The following is a 26,526-nucleotide window of genomic DNA, read 5'->3' as shown; positions in this document are numbered from 1 at the left end:
ATGGTGTTTCATCAGACTGGAGAGAGGTGAGTAGCGGGGTACCTCAGGGTTCGGTGCTCGGCCCGGTACTTTTAAACATATTTATTAATGATCTAGATGAGGGGGTGGAGGGACTACTTATCAAGTTTGCAGATGACACCAAATTGGGAGGACTGGCAAATACTCCGGAAGATAGAGACAGAGTTCAACGAGATCTGAACACAATGGAAAAATGGGCAAATGAGAACAAGATGCAATTTAATAAAGATAAGTGTAAAGTTCTGCATCTGGGTCAGAAAAATGAAAAGCATGCCTACTGGATGGGGGATACGCTTCTAGGTAGCACTGTGTGTGAACGAGACCTTGGGGTACTTGTGGATTGTAAACTAAACATGAGCAGGCAGTGTGATGCAGCGGTAAAAAAGGCAAATGCCATTTTGGGCTGTATCAACAGAGCCATCACATCAAAATCACAAGATGTCATAGTCCCATTGTATACGGCACTGGTCAGACCACACCTGGAGTACTGTGTGCAGTTCTGGAGGCCTCACTTCAAGAAGGACATCGATAAAATTGAAAGGGTACAGAGGAGAGCGACGAAGATGGTCTGGGGCCAAGGGACCAAGCCCTATGAAGATAGGTTGAGGGACTTGGGAATGTTCAGCCTGGAGAAAAGGAGGTTGAGAGGGGACATGATAGCCCTCTTTAAGTATTTGAAAGGTTGTCACTTGGAGGAGGGCAGGATGCTGTTTCTGCTGGCTGCAGAGGAAAGGACACGCAGTAATGGGTTTAAACTTCAAGTACAACGATATAGGCTAGATATCAGGAAAAAGTTTTTCTCAGTCAGAGTAGTTCAGCAGTGGAATAGGCTGCCTAAGGAGGTGGTGAGCTCCCCCTCACTGGCAGTCTTCAAGCAAAGGTTGGATACACACTTTTCTTGGATGCTTTAGGATGCTTAGGGCTGATCCTGCGTTGAGCAGGGGGTTGGACTAGATGGCCTGTATGGCCCCTTCCAACTCTATGATTCTATGATTCTATGATTCTATGTTTCTATGTTGGCAGTACAGTGTTGCTCTCACAATGCCAAACAGATACTTCCCACTGTGTCTATAAAATAATCTGCAACGAATGTGGGAAACCCCAGGGCCAGTGTATATCTGATTCTACAAACCCAGCATAGCTATCTAGCCAGTAAATAAAGATGGGTAGCCAAAAGGCACCAAAATGACTAACAAAATTTGGGCCAGGGGAGGAGCTTTGGTGAGGCACTGCTTACTTCATCTGATACAGCTTGAATGTGAAGAAACCTGCACAAATACAAACATATTGTCTTCCTCCTCTAAAAGCAGATGAAATCATCATGATAGAAAAGTCTGTTGAGCCAAAAGCACCCAAGCACCCCGACCCTGCCGGTCTTCCCTACAGATGCCCAATACTGCACGGCTGCATTGCTGCATGGCTTTCTGCACAAAAAGGGAAAGTTTCAAGAATGCTAGGATTAGGGCCAACCAACCTTCCCAAGCTCTTTGCCCAGGCAGATCACCTTAGTGTATAACTCTGCCTCCATGGTGAAGCAGACTTCAAGGACGGTCTCTCCTATGGTTGAGGTGCCTAGTCCAAATTTCTGGGTGACCAGACTGTATGAGATGCTGTTTGCCAGGTACCAGAGAGCCACGGCAACCGTCTTCTCCACCAGGATTGCTCAGCGCATGTTGGTGGTCTGCTGCTGCAGCCTCCCTCGGACCATGGAGACAAACTCCTTGAAGGTCTCTCTGGTCATCCTGAAGTTCGGGATCTACTGGTCATCACTCCATGCAGACTGGACAAAGTTCATCTTCGTAGCTTCAGTGCAGTCCCACATGGGAACTGCGATGTAGCAGGCCTACCACGGAGAGGAGCTAGGGAGCTATTTACAGTCATTCGACTCCCAGGAGGGTTACCCCTCCCCTCCTGAAGGAGGAGGATGACTTTTCCCGCCCAAAAGTCACATGATGTAGGAGGGGCTAACACTCCTCCCTCAGTTCTTTTCTTGCCGCCTGTGAGAAAGGAAGCTACAGCGAGCTGCTTCGTGAGTTTACCTCAGATATACTCTGAGATAATTTTTAGTGTTCAGATTATAAAAGTTTGAGGGAGATATTTCAACCTCCTTTGAAACATGGCGCTGTTTAAGAAATGCGCTGAATGTGAGGCTAAAATGGCCCAGAATGACGACCATTCTAAATGCTTATTGTGTTTGGGAGAAGGCCATATAACTGGTGCCTGTATGGCATGTAAAAAAAGTGACTCCCAAATCGAGGGGTGGGAGAGCACAAAGATTAAAAGCTGTGTTATATGAGAAGGCCATGGCTGCCCCTTCGAAAACGCCTGAGAGATCGAGGGCGGGGTCTGTGCAACCCAACACACCTTTGGTGTCTTCTTTACCCTCCCTCAGATAATTGATCAAGGGGGTAAACAAGTTGAGGAAAGAGCGGCGTCTGAACCCCCTCCAAAGAAAGCGAAAAAGAAGACTAAGTCTGTCGGGAAAAGGGGTCAGAAGGAGGATCGTAGAGAACGAGAACCTCCTCGACGTCGGCAATCTCCGTCTCCGGAGCCTCGACGTCATGAACGATCGGCGTCGAAGTCGATGCCGGCACCACTGAAAGATCGAGGCCGCCCTAGGCATCAAGGCACCCGTGAGGTCGAGCCGGCAGGTAAACAAGTTGAGGAAAGAGCGGTGTCTGAACACCCTCCAAAGAAAGCGAAAAAGAAGACTAATTCTGTCGGGAAAATGGGTCAGAAGGAGGATCGTAGAGAACGAGAACCTCCTCGACATCGACAATCTCCATCCCCGGAGCCTCGACGTCATGAATGATCGGCGTTGAAGTCTACGTCAGCGCCACTGAAAGATCGAGGCCGCCCTAGGCATCGATGCGCCTGTGAGGTCGAGCCGGCAGGTCCGTTAACGTCAACACAATTGTCTCCAATGATGCCACAAAGAGCAATGTCCAATTCGCCTGATGACGTAGTGGAAGTGCCGGAGGATCCACCAAGGAAGAGGGGCAGACGCTCATCATCGGGGGTGTCACATGGGCAGTCATCATCCTGGATGTCGGTGCCATTGCTGATCCCCTCCGACGTCAAGGACTGGCGTCATAAACGTCGACATTGATCATTGTCGCGGCTATCCATGGAACCGACGACGTTCGAAGTTGATGACCCTCGACATCGGTATGACGTCGAAGAGTTGGAAGTCCGCTCGGAACCGAGCGTTATGCACAGAGACTCTGAGGGGGATTCTGACATCCCTGCTGTGTCCATGGCTGAGGATATGGTGGGGGAACCCACCATACGGTCACCCACTGATGATTTGCGCTTATATTCAGAACAATTAATAAGAATGGCGAGAGCCCTTAAATTAGAATATCTTATGGTTGACCCACAATTGGATGACCCTATAATGGATATTCTACATACGCCAGGTTCTGGTCCTGTTTCCCTTCCATTCATTAAGGGAATTCAAAATGTTGTTTTTCCTTTATGGGAAACTCCCGCTTCTGTTCTAGCTACCTCGAGAAAGCTTGAGGCTATGTATAAGGTGCAAGAAAAGGAGTGCATATATTTGTTACACCATCCAAAAGCAAATTCAATTATCCCGGCAGTTCTCCCATATAGGGGATGGGGACCAGTGCATTCAGCACCCCAGGATAAGGAAGGGAGGAAAATAGATTTTATAGCTAAGAAAGTCTACTCTTCCACAGCTATGGGGCTCAGAGTAGCCAATTATGAAGCAATTATGAGTAGATATCATACCTCTCTGTGGGAACGTATGACTCCTTTGCTGGATACTTTACCTGCAACTCATAAATTGCAAGCCAAGGCTATTATCAATGAGGCTTTGAGATTAACAAAACAGCAGAAAATGCTGCGTGCCATCAGGCGGATTGTCATGCCAGAGCAATGTCTTCTGCCATAGTGTTATGCCGATATGCATGGCTTAGATCCTCTACCCTCCAGAATGATACAAGGGTGTGGGTGGAAAACTTACTCTGTGGGAAAAGAGTTGTTCAGTGCTGAGACAGATGACACTTTACACACGATGAGGAAGTATACCCTGACAGCTAAAACCTTGGGACAATTCAAAAACCCACTTATAATAGATATGGCCAATCTCAGCGTAGATACTCTGGTTACAAGCCATATAGGTATTCAGACCGTAGGCAGCCCTTACAAGCAAGTCCCTCTAGATCTTTCTCCAATAGAGGGAGGAGGTAATCGGGTGGTAGGACCCGTGTGGAAGGTCTCACTCAGAGGGGTTCCCAAGGGAATTCCACCACACAATGACTAGTCTATATCCCACTGTTTGGGGATAGGTTGTTTGTGCATTATGATGTTTGGTGTTCCATAACCTCTAGTTCTTGGACTCTAGATATAATAAAGGTTGGATATTATATTGAGTTTATTTCTGATCCGGGATTCAACACCCCTACAGGAATGGGAGTACTTCCCTCTGAATTCCTGGATAGGGAAATTGATTCCTTAATTAAGAAAGGAGCAGTTTCTGACTTGGAGTACTTCCCCTTATCTCGAGGTTTTTACTCAAGATTTTTTGCCATTGACAAGAAGGATGGTGGAAAACGCTCTATTCTTGACCTACGCATGCTGAACAATTCAGTTAAAACTTCTAAATTTAGAATGTTGTCTATTCAAGATTTGCTGCCAGTATTGGCAAAAGGGGCATGGTACACAACCTTAAATTTGAAGGATGCATATTTTCATTTTTCCATTCACGCTGCATGTCGTAAGTTTTTATGCTTTATTTATGATTCAAAGCATTTTGAGTATAATGTGTTACCAATTGGCTTGGCATCTGCACCCAGAGTTTTCGTTAAATGCACAGGTGCTGTAATAGCGCACTTGAGAGCCAAAGGATGTATGGTTTATCCGTATTTGGATGACTGGTTGTTCGTGGGGGATTCTCCATCCCACTTACACGACAACCTATGTATGGCCATAAATCTCTTGGAAGATTTGGGCTTTATAATTAATGTACAAAAATCTCAAATGTCCCCATCCACGACAATTGAATTTATTGGCACAATTCTGGATTCGCAGAAGGCGATGGCTTTTCTCCCTTCGGAGAGGGCACAGAAAGTGATCAGATTGGTCCACTCTGTACTCAAAAATAGATTTCGATCCATTAAATACCTTCAGAGGCTTTTAGGACATCTGACGTCAACTACACAAGTTACCACATTTGTACGGCTCCACATGAGGCCTTTGCAGACGTGGTTTATTAGAGCTCATGATCCATTGAGGGATAGTCCTTGGAGGAAGTTGTCTGTCCTGAGAGCCATACTTAAGTCTTTAAATCGGTGGTCTTCCCAGTCCTACCTAGTGGCGGGAGTTCCCTTTGGGGTGAGAGACCATGATGTCACTATCTGCACTGATGCATCCCTCCTAGGATGGGGGGGGCCACGGAGCGGGTCATGTAGTACAGAGCCGTTGGTCGAAATATGAGGCAGGTTTGCATATCAACACTTTGGAATTGAGGGCGATTTAAAAAGCTGTCATTTCCTTTACAGATTTTCTGGAAGGCCGCCGGGTCCTCATAATGACAGACAATACCACAGCAAAGTTTTATGTGAACAAACAAGGTGGCACATCCTCCTTAAGACTGTGCCAGGAAGCTGCAGAGATATGGCAACACGCTATTTTACATCACATGCAACTTCATGCCATTCACATCACAGGCACATCAAACATACTTGCAGACACGCTCAGTTGTCTTTCTTTAGGCGATGCGGAGTGGTTGATCCAAAGCCACTACCTCACTCCGGTTTTTCAACGGTGGGGCTGGCCGGTCGTAGATTTATTTGCCACATCCCAAAACGCAAAATGCGAGAGTTTCTGCTCCAGGGCAGGTATAGGTCACAAATCACTTGGAGATGACTGTAAATAGCTCGCTAGCTCTTCTCCGTGCTACATCACAGTTCCCACGTGTACCTGCACAGAAGCCACTCGATGAACATCAGTTACAGGTAAGTGCAACCCTGTTTTCTCCCACGAGCTGTTGCTTCTTTCATCCACCCACGTTTCAGAAAGCGCGCCTCAGTGAGTGCGAGCCACCGATGCCTGGCAGCTTGCCTTGTCCTTAGGGAGGTCTGGATACACTGGCAGTGACCCTTGGAGAGGGGCTAGTACGCTGTTCTGTGGCACCTTCTACAGAGTATTCGCCTTAAGTAATGATACGATATGATACAATACGATAACATTTATTTTACGTAGCCAAAGGCCGTTACAAAACACAATTAAAATAATATAGCACAAATATAGATAAAACAATATTTCTCCAATATTGTGTACATAAAATTGTAAACATGGACTACTAAGTTACAATAAAAGGGATAAAAGCCTTAAGTAATGGGTGGTCTCCTGCCTGATGCCAATGAGGGTGGCAAAGATCAGGTTGGTGATGGCACTCACCTGAGCCAGCATGGCCATCACCTTGCGATCCTCCATTTCAACCTACAGCCGAAATGACTACTCTCAAAGAACAAGTGAAAATGGTGGATAGACATGCTTCAGACCACTCACTTTGGGAGTGGTCAGGGCACGGAGTCGCAGCGAGGGTCGCTAGGAAGAAACCAGGTAACCAAAAATGAATCTAGACCACCATAAAATGAATCCTGAACAGATATCATGGAAGAAAATTGTATTATTGTGGTGTGTTCCAGCAGCAATGCGGGATTTTCCTTTTTTTAGAAAAAAAATTAGTTTTGGGACTCAGGGGGGATGTTTGGGTCTACAAAATCACTGCTGAGAGGGGATTGGTGGCTTCTGTTGACTGAACAGAAGGTCCTGCAAAAGGGAGCTCCTCCGCCAGGCATTTGGTTGAGGTTGAACTGAACCATCACTTCCCCCTGAGCCTCCCTCTTATGGCACCCACTGCAGTTCCGCCCAACCCACTGGGCTATCAGTATGTGTTAATTTAATGTTCTACATATTATTTTATTGTTCTACGTTGCTGTTATCACTGCATTATTGTTAACATGAGTTATCTGTATTGTTTCTGAGCCTTCGGGGAGGGCGGTATATATAAATATAATAAATAAATAAATCCAATATTGTCGGTGTGCTGCATGCATTCCTTTCTGATTTCCTATGGATGCAAATTCTGAACTGAGAAAACACATTCTGCCATTTGTGGTGTATTCTGCTTCCATCATCAAGGCTTTCTTAAAGGCTGGAAATATTTTGCTAGGGAGTATTGTAATGGGGTTGGAGCTTGGGGCGGAAGAATTGGGAGGACCACCTGGGAAGCCGTACCTCCTCTGCCAGCACCTCCTTCCCCATAGACTTCCAGCGCTGCTGCAGAAGTAGCCATGACCTCTATCCATGACCTAGTGAGCACCTTGGCAGTCAAGTAACAGTGGTGGCAACAGCAGCTCCTCCATAGCCAAAGTCCTGGGGATAGTGAATCTTGCTCGCCTAGCCTCCTCTGCCATATTGTCAGCCTGCCCACTTTCCCTCCCACTACCCATTTTGTCCCAAGACCACTTTCCTTGGAGTAGACAGCTTTGGGTTAGCTCAAGGCACCTCTGTCATTCTTTCTTAGAGCCTTCTTGCTTCAGTTCCCATCTCATATGGTTTTGGGGTATGCAGGTCCAATGATCCTCACTATTGACTCCTTCATGCTCAACGGTGACCAACTCCTCCCTTTCTGACCAGTCAAAAAGCTGGTTAGATCCAACCCACTACATAGATCACAGTGAGAATATGGGTAGACCTATTTAGGATTGCTCTTCTACTTTCCAGATCCTATAAAGGCATGAGCTGTGGGACAGCTACTGTGCAATCCCACACATTTGAAGTCGATTCGGATTGGAAGGGTTTAACTCTGTTTAGGATTGCAGTGTAACTCATGGAAACACATTGAGGGGAAGTGACCCCAGGCTTAGCTTTCGGGGGTTATCCTGTTTCTTTCTCCTTCTCAAGACCATCCTTAGCATATTGCTCAAAACGTGGTGTGAGATACAGAAGACAGCATCGTTACATTTTGACTTTGCAGTTTATGACTTCATATGATGGAGGATCCCATTCGTGCATCTGACAAAATGGAACATGAATGGATCCATGAAGAGAATGCTAAGGGTAGCAGTAGGGGAGGAACAATTCAGTTGCTGCACCAGAGGAACATGCTACCAATATATCAGCTCTTTGGCCAGCAGGATACAGCCCTGGATTCCTTGGCCAGGTTCTGCATGTTGTGATGGAGTAGCTCCAGCAGAGCCATCTGGAACTCATTCCCAAGGAAATGGAGTTCAGTTTCAAGCACTGGGACATATGAAGGGAAGGGTTATACTAAATTAAGGGAAGAGGGGAGCCTGAAGGGAATACAAGCTATAATGTCTGTTCATTGGGGGCATGATCATTCTGGTTTCATCTGGTTTAAATGAGCCATGCGTGGCGGCTGCCTGAACGCCTGAGGAGTAATGGGAAGATGCTCAGAATTTTAAAATCCTTTGACACTGTGCAGCAAGACTCTTGCTGCAAGAGGCCACTCCAATTTGCCATGGAGGACCAAGCTGAGGGGAAGTTCCTGCCAAGAGGAAGTTCTGAACTCCCGTTTCCCCATGGCAGGGGTGGCCAAGGGTGGCTCCCTCCCACGTCCCCAGACTACAATTCCCACGAATTCTCCAAAGACAGATTCAGGTTTAGCCGTGTCGGTGCGAAGTAGAACAAAATCTGAGTCCCAAAAGAGGATGCCGTTGGAATCAATTCTTTTTCAGACTTTCCCTCTGGGTCTCCAGATGGCTAAGGACTACAATTCCCATGAGACCCAGGAGCATTTCGAGAGCCACATTCGCCCCAGCCACTGAGGTCCTTTCTGGCAGGAGCGGAAACGGAAGCGGCCTTTCCAGACTTCCTCTCCCCCTCTCTCTCTCTCTCTCGCCTCGGATTGCCGGAACCGGAACTGTCGTTATGGTTACCAGCGCGCGGCCGTCGAGAGCCGCCGGCGATGACCTCATGACGCTTCCTCCGCTGCGTGAGGGGAGGAGCTCAGCGTCCTGCCCTCGAAGGCGGCGCGCATCGGCGGCCCGGCGGAAGTGACGCCATCGGCAGCCGGAGTGTTGTTTGCGCCGCTCTTGAGGCGTCTCCGCTCCTGCCCGGGGGCTGCCCGGCCCCTTCTCTCCCTGCGCCATGTCGGCGCCGGGAGGAGCAGGCGGGGAGTTCGGCAGCCCGCTGCGCAAGTTCAAGCTGGTTTTCCTCGGGGAGCAAAGCGGTGAGGGCCGCGCGGGCCGGCGGGAAAGGAGGGGAGGGGGGCGCCCGAGCTTCCCCCGCCCTCTAGGATCCCCAGGCCCCACCTGGAGATTGGCATCCCTTTTCTCCAGGGGAACTGATCTCTGCAGTCTGGAGAGGGGCTGTCATTCTGGGTGATCCCCAGGCCCTACCTGGAGGTTGGCATCCCTTTTCTCTAGGGGAACTGATCTCTGCAGTCTGGAGATGGGACTGTCATTCTGGGAGATCCCCAGGCCCCACCTGGAGGATGGCATCCCAAAGTACCCCCTCCCAAGCAGCCCTTTTCTCCAGGGGAACTGATCTCTGCAGTCGGGAGAGGGGAGATCTCCATGCCCTTGCAAGCACTCTCCCTCTTAGTCTGCGGAAGACTGCTTGCACTCGAAAGCTCACGCCTTGGATAAATCTTTGTTGGTCTAAAAGGTGCCCCTGGACTCTGATTTCATTGTTTAGTTCTTTAGTTCTGAATGCTGAAAAATGGTGCAACCCACAGGTGTCTCTTTTAGATAGCTCAGCTGTCATTTCACAAGTGGAGACTAACATTTCCTCCTCTCTTTTCCATAGTTGGAAAGACCTCCCTGATCACCAGGTTTATGTATGACAGTTTTGACAACACTTACCAGGTACGTATAATTGTTGTGAATCTTAGAAAACCTAAAATTTCTTCCCTTGGGGAGAAAAGCAAAAGAGTGATGGCAAATCAGGATTTCATCATGTGTACTTTGATTGTGGCCTTCGATGTGTTTACAGTCCATGACACTTACAATTGGAATCTTTTTTAGTCTCTTCTGGAGTTAAGTAGGCTGCAGACTGTCTCAGAAATGTCTGGGCTTCCATCTATCAGGGTTGTCAGAATGTTGCTATGGTGAATTTTATTCTGTATTCTTGATTCTTGATTTATTTTCAATCTGGGTGAATGTGTATATATATATACAATATATATATTGTGCTGTTTCTTTAATTCTGAGCTCTTAAAAAGATGGCTTATAAATAATTTGAACTAGAAGTTTTAAGTTTTATGTCTGGTGCCTCCTAGGAAGGCCAGTCTTGTATTCCAATCACTGACTTGCCAAATTTATTTAATTTATCTCTTTCAAACTTAACCTCATCCCCTGAGAGCTGCCTTCTAATGGATGCACTCAGAGATGGCAGACAGAACACCCTGGTCACTCAGAATGTCTTTTTGAATGCCACTATTTGTAGCGCAGAAGCACCATGATTCAGTTCATCTTGTGCTATTCAGCTAATCTCTCCAAAGTGCAAATGATGCAAAATTTTGATTGAAGGCATCCAAACGTTATCAGACTGCTTTCCACCTTTGTCTTGACAATGCTTGTTTCCTTCCACGTTGTTCATTAAATCTCTTTGTGCTTGTTTCCTTCCACGTTGTTCATTAAATCTCTCAGGCAACTATTGGAATTGATTTCCTCTCGAAGACAATGTATTTAGAAGACCGCACGGTGAGTGGGTCTGTCTGTTTTTTTTTATTTGGCAGGAATGTCATCTCAACAAGGCTGTGATGTGTGTATTTGATTCTGTGTTCAGCATTGTCTTTTAATCCCACGGCAATCTGTGTCAACCATGATCCTTAGCAAGGAGTAGCCCAACTATGTATTTAAAGTACAAAAAATAAAATATCCCATTACATGGCCTAGTCTAGATGATTTACATCCCCACTACATTGCTGGCTGTACACTTTCCCCAAAACATAATGCAAATATTCTAATTTGTCATAGACCAGAAATCTTTAGTGAATCTTTTGAGAAGGATCCCTGAAGTGGCAGGTAAATGATTCAGTGTGCCAAAGGGATATAGTGACCTGCCTAAAGGAACAGAAATGCCCCATGAAAAGCCCTGTGTCAGGTCTATTCCCTAATTAGGCCTTATTCCTAAGCATTATTGTCCTTGAGCCCAGTGGGTATACAAAATCAGTATTGTGATTTTTAAAAAGGGAATGGAAAATCGGAAGTTCATGTCTCATTTTTGCAATAACCACAAGGATAGAGTTTAGGCTGGAGAGAAAGAGACTTGTCCTCAGTCTTGACCAGGGTATGTGATTGTATCATCTGTAGGTAAAACTTGGCTTAAAAGTTTGGTTGCTGATCAAGGTGCATGTGAAGAGAACCAGGGACTGATTTTCCCTGTTAAAAGGAGCCATTGGAGGAAGAGACAAGGCAACTTTTGGCCAACACTTTCTTTTTTTAATTTGCACTGCATTTTTAATTCATTTAACTTTTTTCCTTTGACACTTGCGTTGTTTTGCCTCGAGCGTTTGCATCTTTTTTTATTTCACATTTTTTTTGTTTTCGTTTTCCATCTTCCTGCTCTCCCTTCCCTTCCCTTCTTCACCATGTCCCCCTCCACCCCGCCCCTTTCCCCGCACTTTTTGTGTTCCCAGATCAGGCTGCAGCTGTGGGATACAGCCGGCCAGGAACGATTCCGCAGTCTCATTCCCAGCTACATCCGGGACTCTGCTGCGGCTGTCATTGTCTTTGACATTACAAGTAGGTATGGGGGCTTAGGCTCTGCTCATAAGGAGGAGAGGATCTATGCCTGTCATTTTCACTAAAAGAAACAGGAGGCTCATCAGAGACAGTTTAGTGAAACCTGCCACTGCCAGGGAGGGCACCGGATCATTATTTGAGTATTTTAGCACAATTTACAGGTATGTTGTTATGTTTCTAATGCAGAAGCATCCTCCTTGGGAAGTCCAAATGCAGTTTCTCATTGCAAAACAGGCACTTGTGTTGACCAAATCTATTGATTATTCCTCTTCATTTACTTCAGGTTTGCATTTGGCAACCTCTCAAGAATAAAGTCCTGCATTAAAAGCTGGTAAATGATTCTGTTTCCCATGCAGCATATAAATGACTTGCTTCTACAGTGGTGTAAGAAGCGGCCTCCTGAACTCTTGTATTCATACGTATCAACAAGAATGATGGGATCATACCCCACTGTTGAACTAATGTACGAATAAATATCCTTGGTGCTTGTTTTTTTTTTCCTTTGGTGTAAATCTGGGTACCCAGCTTTTGTCTGGCCACAGAACCCTTGGGGGCCCTCCCAGACATTCCTCCATCCTCCAGCAAGGCCTCACCGCTCCCGAGCGTGCCCGAAAGAGCCTCAACTACCCACCTGACTGCCAGCCGAATGATGCCAGTGGGGCACTGCAGCAGCGCCCGCCCACTTCCTTGCAGTGCCATGGCGACATCCCCATGGTGCAGTGGGAGTGAGCCCACAACGGCTCAACAGCCTGAGGCCCTGACAAAGGCTCCCAGTGAGTTGGGCGCCAGGCTCAAAGACACCAAGGGTCAACCACGCCCAACACAGGACATGGGGGGGAGAGCCTGCCCCTGCTTAAGAGGGGAAGGATGGGCAGTGGAGGCCAATGGGAAATGGGGGAGAGAGATGGATGACCAGGAGAACCAACAGAAGGGGAAGAGGGAGTGGTAAAGAGAAGGAGGGGCTGATGGGGAGGGATAAAAGAGAGCATGGGAAGAACAGCGGGGTGACAAGCAAGGAGAAGAAGGAAGAGGACCATGATATAGCAAAACTAGTTAGAGTACAGGCAGAGGCAAGGTAGAGAAGGAGGAGATGGGGATGAGTGAGCCTAGCAAGAGGCCAGGGAGGAGGAAGAAGGCCCAGCTGTGATTTAGCTACTGGTTACCCAGACAGAGTGCCCCAGAGTGCCGTGAGGTTAGACAAAGACGTTCTCTCTCCCCATAAGAAGGCAGTTAGCAGGGTCACCCACTCCAGACCTTAAGAGTGACAACTCAGACATCCCATCCCCAGGAGGTGGGTTGGGGAGCATCACAGCTTGGTGCTCCCTTGTCTTCGGCACTATTATCTTGCAGTAACTTGCAGAGTTCAGAATTGCCCACACCAGTGCTTCACTGCAATGCTTGCCTGATATGGATGCAGAGAGAGGAGAGGCCTGTAGGCTTCTGTTTGCTTAGAGACAGTTGCTGAGGGAAGTCTTGAGTAGAGAATGGACTCTGACTTTGTGGTGGTAGGTTTAATATTCATATGAACTTTACAACGGAAGACCTGATGATTGGTATATGAGAAGAATAGATCATAATATAGTTTGGTTTCCCGGTTTCTGCCCTAACTAGGGCCCATTCCGCACACATAGGTTAATGCACTTTCAATGTGCTTTCGCAGCTGGATTTTCCTGTGCAGAACAGGAAAATCTACTTCTAAAGTGCATTGAAAGTGCATTATCTATTGTGTGCAGAATAGGCCTAAGAACAGAGGCTCTATAATCTTGTGTCTGGAACTGATGCTCCAGATTGGAGGGGGGGGGGGACATTTGTTTTCAAATCATCCATGCTTTGTGTTTGGAATTCCTCCTGCAGTGGCCCCAATCTGCTGCAGGAGGTTCTCGTTTGGACTCGTAATGCCTCTGTGTTCCCCTATTGGAATGTGGCCATGTTTGATTTGTGCTTATATGAAATTAAAAGTTTGGCGTTTTCCTAATAATTGGAAGTAACTGAGCTGAAGTATTTGATCAGGAAAACATAACGCAAAAGTATATTTCAGTGGCCTAAGTGAGGGGCAAATATGGCTGCTGTCCGTAGTTCAGTTATTTTCCTGTTTTGCTTCCCCTTTGGCTGGCCTCTGTTTATTCTTCAGCCATGCTGTTTGCCCGCCTCTTAACTCCCCTCCCTCTCTTCCTCCCTCCCTCCTTCCCTGTTCAATTTCCGGTAGCTTTGGAGGAGAAATAATCTAAAACAGAAAGGAACAGTTTACCTTTCTTGGCCTTTTAAGATAATGTGCATATTTTTCTGAAGCTTCCTTGATGATGTGATAGATAGTAATGACAGTAGAATATTCCTTGGGCTTGTCTCGTGGAGTTGTTCTGTTCAGGACAAGTGGCATAAAAACAAGGCTCTCCCTCCCTTCTTTAAACTATAGGTGCCATCATGAGTAGCTGGCGTCCAGAATAAGGTTATAAATAGCCATAGAAGTTTATGCACAATCCGAAAACAAAATCTGCAATACCTTTTATTAGCTCCAACCAAACTTGACACACAAGAGTGTGCAAACCTCTGCAGCCCTGCATAATCTGATGTGGGTTGGGAAATGGTTGGTGAAATATTACTTCACCCCAGCTGTCTCTGCAAGGTGAATTTTAAATTTGACTTCTGAACTCCCAGAGGCTAAGTTAGAATTACATTTTTAGATAGTGGAAATCCTGAAGAACTGTCTTTTCCCCTTTTCATGTGAAGCGTACGATGTCACATTAGTGGAGGTAGCCCAGGAAAAAAACATAGACTTGTTCCTTACTAGATCCTAGCTGCTAATTTCCACTAGATAGGGGAGCGGTCTATGGGCTGTATAGAGAGTCTGTGTCATTTGTAAGAAAAAGAACATAGAGACACCAGGGGTGAGGTCAGAGTGAAGGAGGCCAACAAAATTGCATGGAATGGTAAAGACTAAGTCTGAATCAACAATCTGGAAACTTATACCTACTTAATTAACTACCATCTTGAGGGTAGGCTTTAGACCTTGAGGAAATTATTGCATTTGAATGCTCAATTTTTTGTTTGTTTGTTTGCTTAGCTATGCCTTTTTCATTGCATACACCTGCTGAAAATTCGTATTTAGTTTCACAGTTAATTAAAGGTCAAACTGTTAAGAGAGAACCTTAAGTCAGAGATGCCATCTTTGCAAAAGGACCAGCACAGTAGACTTTCCTGGTGCTTCCGTTGAGGAACATACCGCAGAGAAGGTTTTAGAAGAGCAACTTTCCCACAGGCATTAATCCTTGCCAGCTCAGAGCCATGATCCCAGAATATTTAACTGTTGCCCTCCAAAGTGCAAAGTCAGGTGCACTAGACAAACAAGCAGTATTGGAGCTATTATCTGGGTAGATCACCTCCTTTATGGAGATGGGAAGCAGCAGTTGGCTCTGTGGTAGCAAAAATGCTCAATGGGTAGATCTCATGGACCTGTTCCACTGATGGCGTTTCCTCCATTCTTCCCGTGGGAAAGGAGCTTCCCCCCCTTTTGCATCATGTGAAAGTGCCACCATTAGCTGAGTGGACCTACAGGCTCCAGCCTCAAGTTACGGAGTGGGTGGAGTTTTTCCCTCTCTCCACTAGGTTGCTTAAGCTGTCCGTCTGTTCGGCTCTGCAAGATACATCACTGCAGGGCTAGTAAAATCCTTCCTAGTGGCCTTCCCTCTAAAGAATAGTGTTCTCTCTTTTTCTGTCTTTGTCTTTCTGTTCCTCTCTGACTGGTGCCAGCAGGTCCGACTTCAGCTTTGGGACACAGCAGGCCAGGAACGATTCCGTAGCCTCATTCCCAGCTACATCCGTGACTCAACCATTGCAGTGGTAGTCTATGACATTACAAGTGAGTGAATTGCCTCATGTATAGAAAGCTGCTGTTGAGACAGGGGGTTAGGGCACAGAAATCTTATTTCATTTGACTGCAACCAAGCTGCTTGGCCTTGCTCTGTCATGCTGGCAAACTTTAAGGTCCTCGAGGTATACAAGTACTCCGTTTTTGCAAAATGATAAGCATTTTGCCTTCTCTGACTATTTCCCCCCGCCTTTGCAGATCTGAATTCCTTCCAGCAGACTTCCAAATGGATTGATGATGTGCGAACAGAGAGAGGAAGTGATGTCATAATCATGCTGGTGGGCAATAAGACTGACCTTGCAGACAAAAGGTGATTGGGGATAGCAGAAGGCTTTCTGGCAGGCTTCAGTGCAAAAGGGCTCCAAGCTGGTCCTCTGCTGCAGTGGAATGGGTGGGTCTTAGGCCCATGATGCACAGCCGCTGAAACGGTGATTTCGGGTCACATGGAAAACGCGAAGTGGGAAGAAGCGAAGCAAACCGCTTATGGACGGGACGCAACGGCGGCAAAACCCAGAGTAGCCGATTATGCACGCGGCAACCCCGGAGCCGCTTCTGGTTGCGCCCCGGTCACCCGGAAGCTGCGCTTTTGTCCGCGTTTCGCTATCACGGCTTTTTTGGTGGCATGCACCGAATCTGCAGCCGGTTGCAGCCGGCACCGTGCGTTATCGGTGATTTTAGTCGCCGCCATTCCACCCCAAATGTGTGTTATTCCCCCCGTGCATAATGGGTCTTAGTGCAGCCAAAAGCACTCAAGGATGGTTTGGTAGGACTGTGGCTTCAAGGTATTCCCCCTCCCCATGAATAATTAAGAAGAGTCTATGAAAGGAACCAGTCCTTCTTGTTAGGTTGATAACTCCACCTAGAGGGACAGTTGTCTCCTCTTCTCTGAAAAATGCAATGGCAGTCACTAAAGGACCCTAAGTTTGCTTGCATTTTCACCTGCTGCCTCCCCAATTTTTTAATGCAGTTTTTGCGAGGGAGCTCAGCTTGAATATAGATTCAGGTGGGGAGCCATATTGTTCTGAAGCAGCAGAACCAAGTTAAGGAGTCCAGTGGCACCTTTACAACCAACAGTGTTTTATTCAAGGTGTATAAGCTTTTGTGTCCAAACTCCACCCACTCCATAATTTGAGGTTGGTCTAGGGTGCCACTGAACTCAGGCTTTGTTCTCATCTTGAATATTTAGGGAGCCAACGTGTCTATGGAACAGACCTCAAAAATTAGCTCTTGATTTGTGCACAAGCTGAGGACGCTTCCCGCCCCGCCACAATGTGTCCGATTCCTACACAATCAAATTGTCATGGCTTGAATGTCTTTCTACAGGTCGAACTCAACCAAAGGCCTGGTGGAGGAGCTCCCTTTTACAGGCCCTGTTCAATTTATTAGGTGGTATGACCATATATGCTCAAAAGTCATTTATTCACGGTCATAGACTGTAGTCTATGACAGTCATATAAAATATATATCAGATTTGCAAATAAGAAAAATCTAATCATGTGATGACCATTTATGGTCGACCCCCCCATGTCTAGTGATGGTCCTGGAGGGGGTGGGAAGGGGAGGGGCTCGTGTGGGCATGTCCACAGCTATGCTGAAACATATTCTGGATGACCATGCCACTTCTGGGGCTTCTCGAAGCGTGAAGAAAGTTTCAAGGGTTTCTGAAGGGTGAAAAAGTTGAGAAAGGCTGGTCTGCTGCCTCTTTACCTTCTCTCCCATTTGCATCTCTCTCTTCAGGCAAATTACTACAGAAGAAGGTGAACAGAGGGCCAAAGAAATGAATGTGATGTTTATAGAGACTAGTGCAAAGACTGGATACAATGTGAAACAGGTAATATGGTGATGTGGCCAGAGGTTGGAATCTAGATTTTCCCTGTCCTGCTCCATGCCAGTCTTTGGCCTCATGACTGCAGTCATTCATAGACTACTCAGTTTTCTATCAGGCTTCTTGTACTAGAATTCGAAGCTCTTTTTTATTTTTTAAAGCTACAGTAAGCTGTAGATTCCATTTGGAACGGGAGGGTCATATTGGCATCGTGGGCATGGGCTTGCCCACCTGAGACACCTGCAATTCAGGAGTTCAGAGCAGGCTGGACATTGGGTGCGGTTCCGTCCTTTTGCGGGTGGCTTTGGAGGAAAGGTGGTCTGTGCAGCACTGTTTTATTTGATAGGCCATTACAAGGCCAGCAGTATCATAATAGTTGATATCAAAAAAAACAGTAAAACAATTAGAACAACTTATAGATAATGAAAGACAATACGAATTCAGGTCTCTCGCTCTCTGGTGGTGTAAATTTGGCTCACATTTTCCTCGCTAATGCAAATAATGAAACGTTATAACTAATTAGGGGGTTGGTATCTGAGAATAAAAAGACTATTTTGCCCAAATTCGGAGGGAAGTTCTGGCCGTTCAAAAATCTCTCAATATATCTGGTTCTCAGCTCCCAAGTACAGTGGACAATCCAAAACATAATGATAGATGTCTTCAACAGCAGGTTCTCCACAAATACATAGGCGAAGGACAAAAGGTACACCGGGAAAAACATCCTGAGAGTAGGGCTGATGGCATAACTTGAAAGCGTAAATGAGCAAACGCCATTCGAAGTTTTTGTACAAAAATGGTTACTAAATAGTCAGATCTGAGATAGACTTTTTTGAATAGTTTAAACAAAGGGGGCACTGTGAGGTAGGCTAGGTTGAATGGCCAGAAATCAACTACAGTGTGACCCTAAACAGGATTATACTCTTTTAAGTCCACTGAAGTTTTGCAACTCTGGGGAAGTGGAGTCTCCTGCACATTAAGTTCTTCAGGTTTCCCCTCTATATAGCTGCTAGAACTAGGCTAGTTTTCCCTCCACTTGAAAATACTCCTAGTAATACAGAAGAGGAAAAAATTTAACTGTTGTTGTTATTATGCAATTTATTACCCACCACTCCAGAACCGGCTTGTGGCAGGTTACAACAGTCCTTCATTTTAAAAAACCTCAAAAAACCCCATTAAAACTGGACATCACAAAATACAATAAAACTCACAACACAACTCATCCCGCAACCTAATATACCTAATAGCAGAGGATAAGAGGAGGGCCAACGATGTCACATTGGCCAGAGCGGATGGAGCAATAGCACTGGCCCTGTGTGTGTGTGTGTGTGTGTGTGTGTAAAGCCTCGAGTATCACACTAGTTGCCAGATATTGCACCCAAATATGCAGAGTTCAAAATACTCAGCTAAGGACCTTCAAAAGGTGACTTAGAGGAGAATAAATAAACTATTTTTTTTAATGTTAATTTTCATATAAAGGTAAAGGTATCCCCTATAGCAAGCACCGAGTCATGTCTGACCCTTGGGGTGACGCCCTCCAGCGTTTTCATGGCAGACTCAATATGGGGTGGTTTGCCAGTGCCTTCTCCAGTCATTACCGTTTACCCCCCCAGCAAGCAAGCTGGGTACTCATTTTACCGACCTCGAAAGGATGGAAGGCTGAGTCAACCTTGAGCCGGCTGCTGGGATCGAACTCCCATACTCATGGGCAGAGCTTTCAGACTGCATGTCTGCTGCCTTACCACTCTGTGCCACAAGAGGCTCAATTTTCATATACATATGTCAAATTTTTAATCTTGTATACATTTTGTTTAGTTATAAAATTTCAAAATTGTTAAACTTTTTTTATTTTGCTATACTTCCCTAGCATACAGCGAAATGTTTGTATTTTTATCTTATATCCTGAAAAGCACTTTATTTTGCATTTTATGTGGCTGAAGTGATGTAATAAATAAACTATCACTCCTCTGAAGTCAGTGGTTTTAGGAGAGTTTAACTCTGCTTAGGATTGCATTTCTTGTAAGTTTTAGGGTGAATATGGATTCAAACCTGGGTTCCCACAGTCTTCCAGCCAAACTAGATACCTAGTGGGGGGGGGGGTTGCTGTTTTTTTTTTTTAAGGTTAGGTCTCTAGAACCCAATTTCGCCCAACTGGAGTTCCCTACAGCTAAACAGCAGCTGTGAGGAATTGCTATTATAGGAGACCTGCCTTGGCCTAGCAGATCCTTGCCAGCAGGGGGCACTAGTCTGCCATTCCACAGGCCTCCGACTAGAACAGGGGTAGTCAAACTGCGGCCCTCCAGATGTCCATGGACTACAATTCCCAGGAGCCCCCTGCCAGCGAATGCTGGCAGGGGGCTCCTGGGAATTGTAGTCCATGGACATCTGGAGGGCCGCAGTTTGACTACCCCCGGACTAGAACATCATCCAGGTTCTTCATCTCTCCTAACCCTGCAGCCTCAGGAGCAAGAGTCCGTGTGTCCTCCCTGACCTCTTTCCCTTTGCCTTAGGAAGGGTCTGGCTTGTCCGGTGGCTGGCCCCTCTGCAGCTCCCCTGGGGCCTGAGCAGTTCCTTGCCACCCCCTATCCCAGTGGCATCTAGTCTCATTTCCCAAACCCCCACCTCACGGCTGGATCTCAGTTCAAGGCTTGATCTCAGCTGCTAATATATATATATTTTTAATGCAGCTTTCATTCCTTATTTAGCTCTTCTTTGTGCCCATTACTCACAGTGTTGACATCTGTGCATTCATGGTTTGTGTACTCAAAATGAAATCGGTCCAATGACACCTTTAAGACCAACAAAGATTTATTCAAGGCATGAGCTTTCGAGGGCAAGCACTCTTCCTCAGACTAAGAACTACCATCATGACAGCGGGAATATAAAGTTAATCCTGTGAAATTAGTAAACTGTGTCACAACATCCAAATACAGCTGTATGATAATTCTTTGCTAAAACAGCCAATCAGTCCCCTCAAATTCAGTTGTAGTTCACAAAAGCAGCGGAGAAATAATACTGTCTGTTAGTGACCAACGGCTTACACTTTACCATTTGTTGCTGGCCCCATCCATCTCCCCCCAAGTGTGAAACATTCCCACAAGTGGAAGCTGAGCTGGCAACTATCTTGTCCTGAGACCAGAGAGTTAAATTCAAAATTACATTATATATTACTAACAGTCACAGATGCATCAACCTGTTTTTCATTATTTCCTTGAGTTGCCAAATCCCTCCTTCTTGCCTTTCAGCTTTTCCGGCGTGTGGCAGCTGCCTTACCTGGGATGGACAGCGCTCCTGAGAAGAGCAAAGATGACAGTATCCTTCTTTCAGGCCTTGATAAATTTTCTCTGGTTTATTATTCAGTCTTAAGGATTTACTCACCACCTGCCAATCGTTGCTACCACAAAACCTATTCCTTAAACACTTCACCGTTGCTTGTCTTGTTTTTGAACACATGAAACTTCTGAATCAGTCTGTCAAAGTCAGTATTGGCCACATAGACTGACACCAGCTCTCCAGGGTCTCAGGTGGCTTTTTTCACATCACCTGTTGCTTTTAACTGGAGATGCCAGGGATTGAACTCGGGACCTTCTGCATGCAAAGCAGAGGCTCCGCCTCTGAGCCACAGTCAAAGCTATAACAAAAGTGCAAACAGACAGCTGTAACATTGAATAAGAATGATCAGTATATGTTACCCACCCGAGGTTAAGCTGTTCTACATAATCATTCCTGGAGGACTTCCTCCACTGCAGGAGAACGGATAATCGGCTTACGTGAAGAATCCTTCTCTTCAGTGGGTCGGGGGGGGGGGAGTCCTCCAGCATATTTACCCACCACTGTTATAGTTCGTCTATTTGCATGTTAGTTGCAGAGTTGTATGACAGAACAAAAGGCACGCTATTACATACGTATCTTTATTACGGTCATAGACCAGCAAAAAGGCATGCTATTGTTTTGAACTTATCTTAAGCAAGGTTAAGATAGACATCTGACTGTGTTTATTGTGGAGCTTTTTGGCTACTGTATGCCTGGAGAGCTTCAGCCCACTCTGGTAAGGTAAGCCAATTATGCGTTCTCTGTCCTGGCCCCGACCTGGTGGGATGAGCTTCCTGATGACATCAGAGCCCTGCCGGAATTAAAACAATTCCACAGGGCCTGCAAATTGGAGCTCTTCCACAAGTGAATCAAATCCACCAGCCGGAGTCTAGGATGCGTCATCAACTGCACCCACAGAAAAAGAAATGAATCATGGTCTCAAATGTTCAATTATTGAATTGTTAAATTGTAAGCTGTTCTGTTTTTTGACTCCAATTCCTATTTTAAAAATTGTACATATTCAAATCAAGATGTCTATTACAGTGTGCTGCTTTCCTGAAAGTTCCAGTATATACTGCCCTGAGCCGCAAGGAAGGGCACTATACAAATATATATATGTATATGTATATAATAAAATAGGCTAGGTCCAGTCTCATCAGATCTGGGAAGCTGGGTTGACCCTGGCAACTCCTTGGATGTCTTTTGCTTTGAGAGCCACATGGCACTGCCAAAAGTGTGCTGTACCCGGATGGTACTTTCCACCATCTGGTGTGGGCCGACTGTTCCTGCCCATATAGATGAAACAGCTTATTGCTTCACTCTGCCTTCTGGCTTGCATTAAAACCGGTGCAAAAGAAGAAAAAGCGTCTGCAAAAACAGGGGCTGAGGGCTGATGTGGCAGCTGCTTCCTCCACACCTCCCCAGCGATTTGCAGAGCCACCCTTTTGGCCTGCTCTGCGCAGCAGTGTGGCATCACAGTTTGCGTGGCTTCCTTCAGCCTTGTTCTCAACACTATAGAATGTACCCAATCTAAATTTATGTGGAAAATGTTCGGGATGCCCAGTTGCATACCGTATGCGACAATGCTTGAAATCTGGTCAGGGTTTACTTGGGAAAAAGAAGCATGGCTAATAGCCACTAAATATTGGCTGCGTCTACATTATAACTCAGACCCTATCAAATGCCCGAGGAATCTAATTTTTCAAATTGGTTGGTCCATATTAAATCCAAAATTAGGTCTGTAGGCATTGACTTGGACTCATTACTTCCTCATTCTGAGACTTTGTGAACTATAAAATGCAGGCTCCTAAGCACTGAAAAACAAATCTCAGCAGTACAGAAAATAATAGCCGCTCCCCCTTGAATCTGGGAATTTTACCTAAAGTAGGATGTATAGCTCCTTATTCACACCGTTCTCTGACACCAAGCCTGCAGAGAGCCTTCTCTCTGGTCAGATGCAATGCTCTACCCTCAGCAATTTTAGGAAGATTCTCAAAAATGCCACATTTAGATATTTTGCATGTAAAACAAACTTGAAATTGTCCTGCACATCCCTTTTTTTGCTGCCCTTTAAAGATGTATCCATATAAAATATTTGAACCCTATTTTGGTGATCCCGACCTTTTAAATAATTTCCTTCCTTTTGGATACTTACAATACAGAAATAATAGAAAATTGAGCTGAATTTCTGCAAGGTGCCATCAAACCGTGTCAGGACGGTTGTTAAGGACAAATGTTGTGGCTTCTTTGTAGTTCCTTGGTTGTTTTAATCAAACTGTTCTTTACCCATTTTAAATCTAATTGTGTCATAGTTTTACATGCTAATGAAGGATTTGGTGCCTTGTTCTCAGTGCGCTGGTCGCCTTCCTTAACTTGCCCTCTCCAGCGGTCTACGTCAAACTAGAGAAGCCCCCTGAGCAGCCAGTAACGGAGACTGGGTGTTCCTGCTAAAGAAGCCGCAGTCCGGTGACCCTTTCCCGATCCGCCAGTCCGGCCCGGCCGAAGAGCGTCCCCTTTTCATTGACGAGAGAAGCAACGTTCCGAGGGCTGCCCCCCCCCCCCGGTTTTGTGTGCACTCAAGCCATCCCCACGTTCTGCAGAGCACTCTGGCTGCCCCCTGCCACTGCATGGTGTGAACCTCAAATGTGTCCTGTCCCTTGTGGGTAGTTGCACTTGGTGCTCTGGCACCCTTTTCTCAGTTTCCTTCCTTGGGTGTGCACGCCTAAGATTTGTTGTCCTATTAATGCAGAAGGGAAGGAGCTTTCCCCAAGTTGGGAAAACACCAATAACCCTAATGGCAAAGGAGGGTTGGTGGAGTCGGGCAGGGGGGAAAGGGACCAGCTTCATGGCTTGTTTTTGTTCATTCCCTCCTTCCGGAGGCGGCTTCTTCCTTCGGTGTAGCCCGGCAACATTTTCGGATGTAGACTTACACCAGGAAGGCAGGTTTCCAGCTAGGCGTCCTTAGCACTTTCTGGCTTCCCGTTTGTGGGGTTGTGTTCTTTCTTCATGGGGTACCGGAAAGAATTTCATTGGCTTATCCTGGCGATTTCCATTTCCAGGTTGCCCCCAGACCTCTACAGAGTCAGTGGCTGTCTTGAATCGAAGGCTATTGGCTCTTTTTCTGAACGATTATCCTTAGTTTTCTGTTAAGTGTGAATAGAGAAGATAGCCTGAGAGTGTAGCTGGCTGTACTTGGAAGCTTTGGACCTGCTTACTGACAGACCTGGGGGGGGGGGGTTTCTCAGCACTAAGGTGGTCTTCTGAAGTATCTTTTTTCACCTGCCCTTTGATATCTGTCTTCTCCTTTTTCCTTGGACCCTTTCCTCTCACTCAAAAAGATCTTTTTCTAGGCAAATCTAAGACCTACAGTTGTGATCTGGAGAATCTGGGCCGTGTACATTAAACTTGGTCCAGTGCTGGGAGCTGTTATTTTTGTACAGGTTATCATTTATATGGCAGTTTTAATGTGCAAAGTGCTTTGCAGGGACCTTCATGCTTGCTGTGGCTCTGGGAAGACATAACTCTGTTAACCTTTTTATTACATGGGGGCTTGGGAGTCCTGCTAACAGCCTGGTGGGAAAACCCTGTTCAGAGCTTTCTTTGGTTCAGCCACTGGGAGTGAAGTTCTTTCCTGCTTATCTCCCCCCCCCCCCAACCTGCTGTTGACCAGTTCCCAAAATCTAGGCAAACAAATTCAGACCTAGGTCCATATTTCTTTAATGCACCATGGAAGGTGACTTTAATCCTTGTCTGTCTACTGCTTCTAAGGATGAACTATTTGTGTACGTTATGTTAAAGGAGGAATCTATTGAGTGAACTTACGATTTAGCACAGAATACGTTTTCAAATACCTCTTCTTGCTGCTGTTGCAAGTTTGCACTAATGTGCACTAATGTGCAAGCTGATCTTGGAGACAGGTGACTTTGAACTGCCCTTCTTCAATACCCCCATTGTGTTTGGTTTGCCATGTATTTAGTGTGTTGAAATCCAAAAAACGTGAAGCCTCGGGTGCATGCTTAATCCAGTATTATTGCAATTGCCTTTGAAGAACCTTCATTCTCGTGGGTGTGCATGGGAGTCTTGCTCCTCTTAGTTTGAAAGAATTCAGTGCCCGGTCCAGATATAAGCGTCTCATTCACTGCTGTGGAGCAAGACATGCTCATGTGCCAAAAGGAGATAAAACTCTTGCCTTACTTTGGCCTTCCACATCCTAAACTGCTTCAAACTCCCATGCCTATACCAGGAGATAGACCCCCCCCCCCCCCGTTTAGGTTTGTTAGCTGGATCTCTTCCCTCCCCCCAGTTCTCTTCCCAACCACTGGCTATTTGGGCGCATGGGTGGTTCCCTATTCCCCAAATGCTGGCCTGCTAAGGATTTGCTTTCTTGTGAATTCCTCCCCCCTTCCCTCCTTATTTCCATCTTGATAAAAGTTTTCAACTGAATTGACCAGTTCCTGTCTCTGCAACAATCATGGAGAAGGGAGGAATTCAACAAGTGTGCTTCATCCCTACCCAGAACTGGGAGGTGGGAACTGTCCTTGTTGGCTTTTTAAATTATTTAAAGCTCTGACAACTGCAAAAAAGTATTATTTCAGGTGCAACATAACATGATGCAAAATGAGGAAGAACCTTCATGAACCCTATGGCTGCATTTTGAATGCGAACAACCCCTCCACCCCCTCCCTACCCAAATCTCTGCTGCTCTTAGCTGGAGAGGAAAAGAAGCCAATATTTCCCAGTGTGTATAGTCTTGCTTGTTCCCCTGTAGCTAGGGGATACTAGTTCTTAACTCATGGCTTTAGTAGTATTTGGGTCCTGTGCTCCTAGTGAGCGGTCTGGGACTCTCATGCATCTGGGCTCACAGGTACATTTGTAATTATCTAATACCTTAATTGGGTCTGTTCAAGTGCCACCCACCTCCTGCAATCCATCCCCCTGTTTAGAAGATGGACGGATGGTGGTAGCTGGAATCATGCCTGCACAACAGTACATGCGTGACCCCTGCACCACCTTGATTTAGGCATCTGAGCACGGGTTCACAGCAGGAAACAAATTAGTGTTCACGTTGCTTAAAATTCTCCTTGGATGGGAGCATGTGTGCTGCCTCTTGGATGTGTGGGGTGGTTTTTAACCTAAAAAAATAGAACTCTCGATTTACATCTCGTCTTGTTCTTGGCCACTAAAAGTCAGACATTGGAGTCTGGTGTTCTTCTGACCCCCATGTAATCTCCAAGTGCTCAGGCGCCCCATATGCAAGAAGTTGTGTGTTCCGTCCTAACCAGAAGCCTTTCCATTAGATTTGGCAGCCCTACACGCTGGACCCAGTAAGTTTTGAAAACAGAGCCACCCCCCTTCCCTCCCGTGTAGATACCCTCCCTGTCGTGTGGAGATTGCTGATGTCCTGTCGGTGTGTCTTGTTTCTTTCTCTCTGGTGCCCGGTCCCCTTTCCTCACCAACAGCCCGGTCTTCTTGCTGCTATTGTGTTGTTCTCTCAAGACACACCTGGGATGTGTTTCATTTCCAGAGAACAGGGGCTTTAAAAATTAACATAAAATGTAAATGTTTGTGGGGAGTGGGCAGGCAGGGAGGGTAAAAACCTGAGTGAACTACTGCACAGTTCACGTTCCCACTGCCTTCTCCGTGGATGTGTGTGTTTCTGGCACAGTCATCTCCTAGCCGTTAGCCACGTAAGTGATTCTTAGTCTATGAATATTGACTTGTCAGATGACATCTGTGTATCACACTAAATAAAGTTAATTTCACCACAG

At 46.1% G+C, this 26,526-nt stretch overlaps 1 protein-coding gene across 2 annotated transcripts; it reads left to right on the top strand.

Annotated features, from left to right (window-relative positions):
- The first annotated feature begins 9,030 nt into the window (after nt 1–9,030).
- Nucleotides 9,031–26,525, top strand: LOC143822326 (ras-related protein Rab-6B-like). Of its 2 annotated transcripts, none has more exons than XM_077307325.1 (8): nt 9,031–9,241; nt 9,820–9,878; nt 10,662–10,715; nt 15,510–15,615; nt 15,823–15,934; nt 17,362–17,455; nt 20,692–20,758; nt 23,145–26,525. In XM_077307325.1, the coding sequence occupies exons 1-8, from the start codon at nt 9,160–9,162 to the stop codon at nt 23,207–23,209; spliced, it is 639 nt and encodes a 212-aa protein (XP_077163440.1). In that variant the 5' UTR covers nt 9,031–9,159; the 3' UTR covers nt 23,210–26,525. The 2 variants fall into 2 exon arrangements, with proteins under 2 accessions (XP_077163440.1, XP_077163441.1); XM_077307326.1 differs by lacking the exon at nt 15,510–15,615 and adding an exon at nt 11,654–11,759.
- The last annotated feature ends 1 nt before the right edge of the window (nt 26,526 follows it).

The sequence above is a fragment of the Paroedura picta genome, chromosome 13 (genome assembly GCF_049243985.1).
Source record: "Paroedura picta isolate Pp20150507F chromosome 13, Ppicta_v3.0, whole genome shotgun sequence".
NCBI lineage: Eukaryota > Metazoa > Chordata > Lepidosauria > Squamata > Gekkonidae > Paroedura > Paroedura picta.
This window is presented reverse-complemented; position numbering and strand designations above follow the sequence as displayed.

Excerpts from the sequence above, each read along its gene's own strand:
- LOC143822326 (XM_077307325.1), top strand. The coding sequence starts at position 9,160 with ATGTCGGCGCCGGGAGGAGCAGGCGGGGAGTTCGGCAGCCCGCTGCGC. Across the intron at positions 9,879-10,661 it reads GTTTTGACAACACTTACCAG|GCAACTATTGGAATTGATTT; the intron begins GTACGTATAATT and ends TAAATCTCTCAG. Across the intron at positions 20,759-23,144 it reads TGAGAAGAGCAAAGATGACA|CGGTCTACGTCAAACTAGAG; the intron begins GTATCCTTCTTT and ends TGCCCTCTCCAG.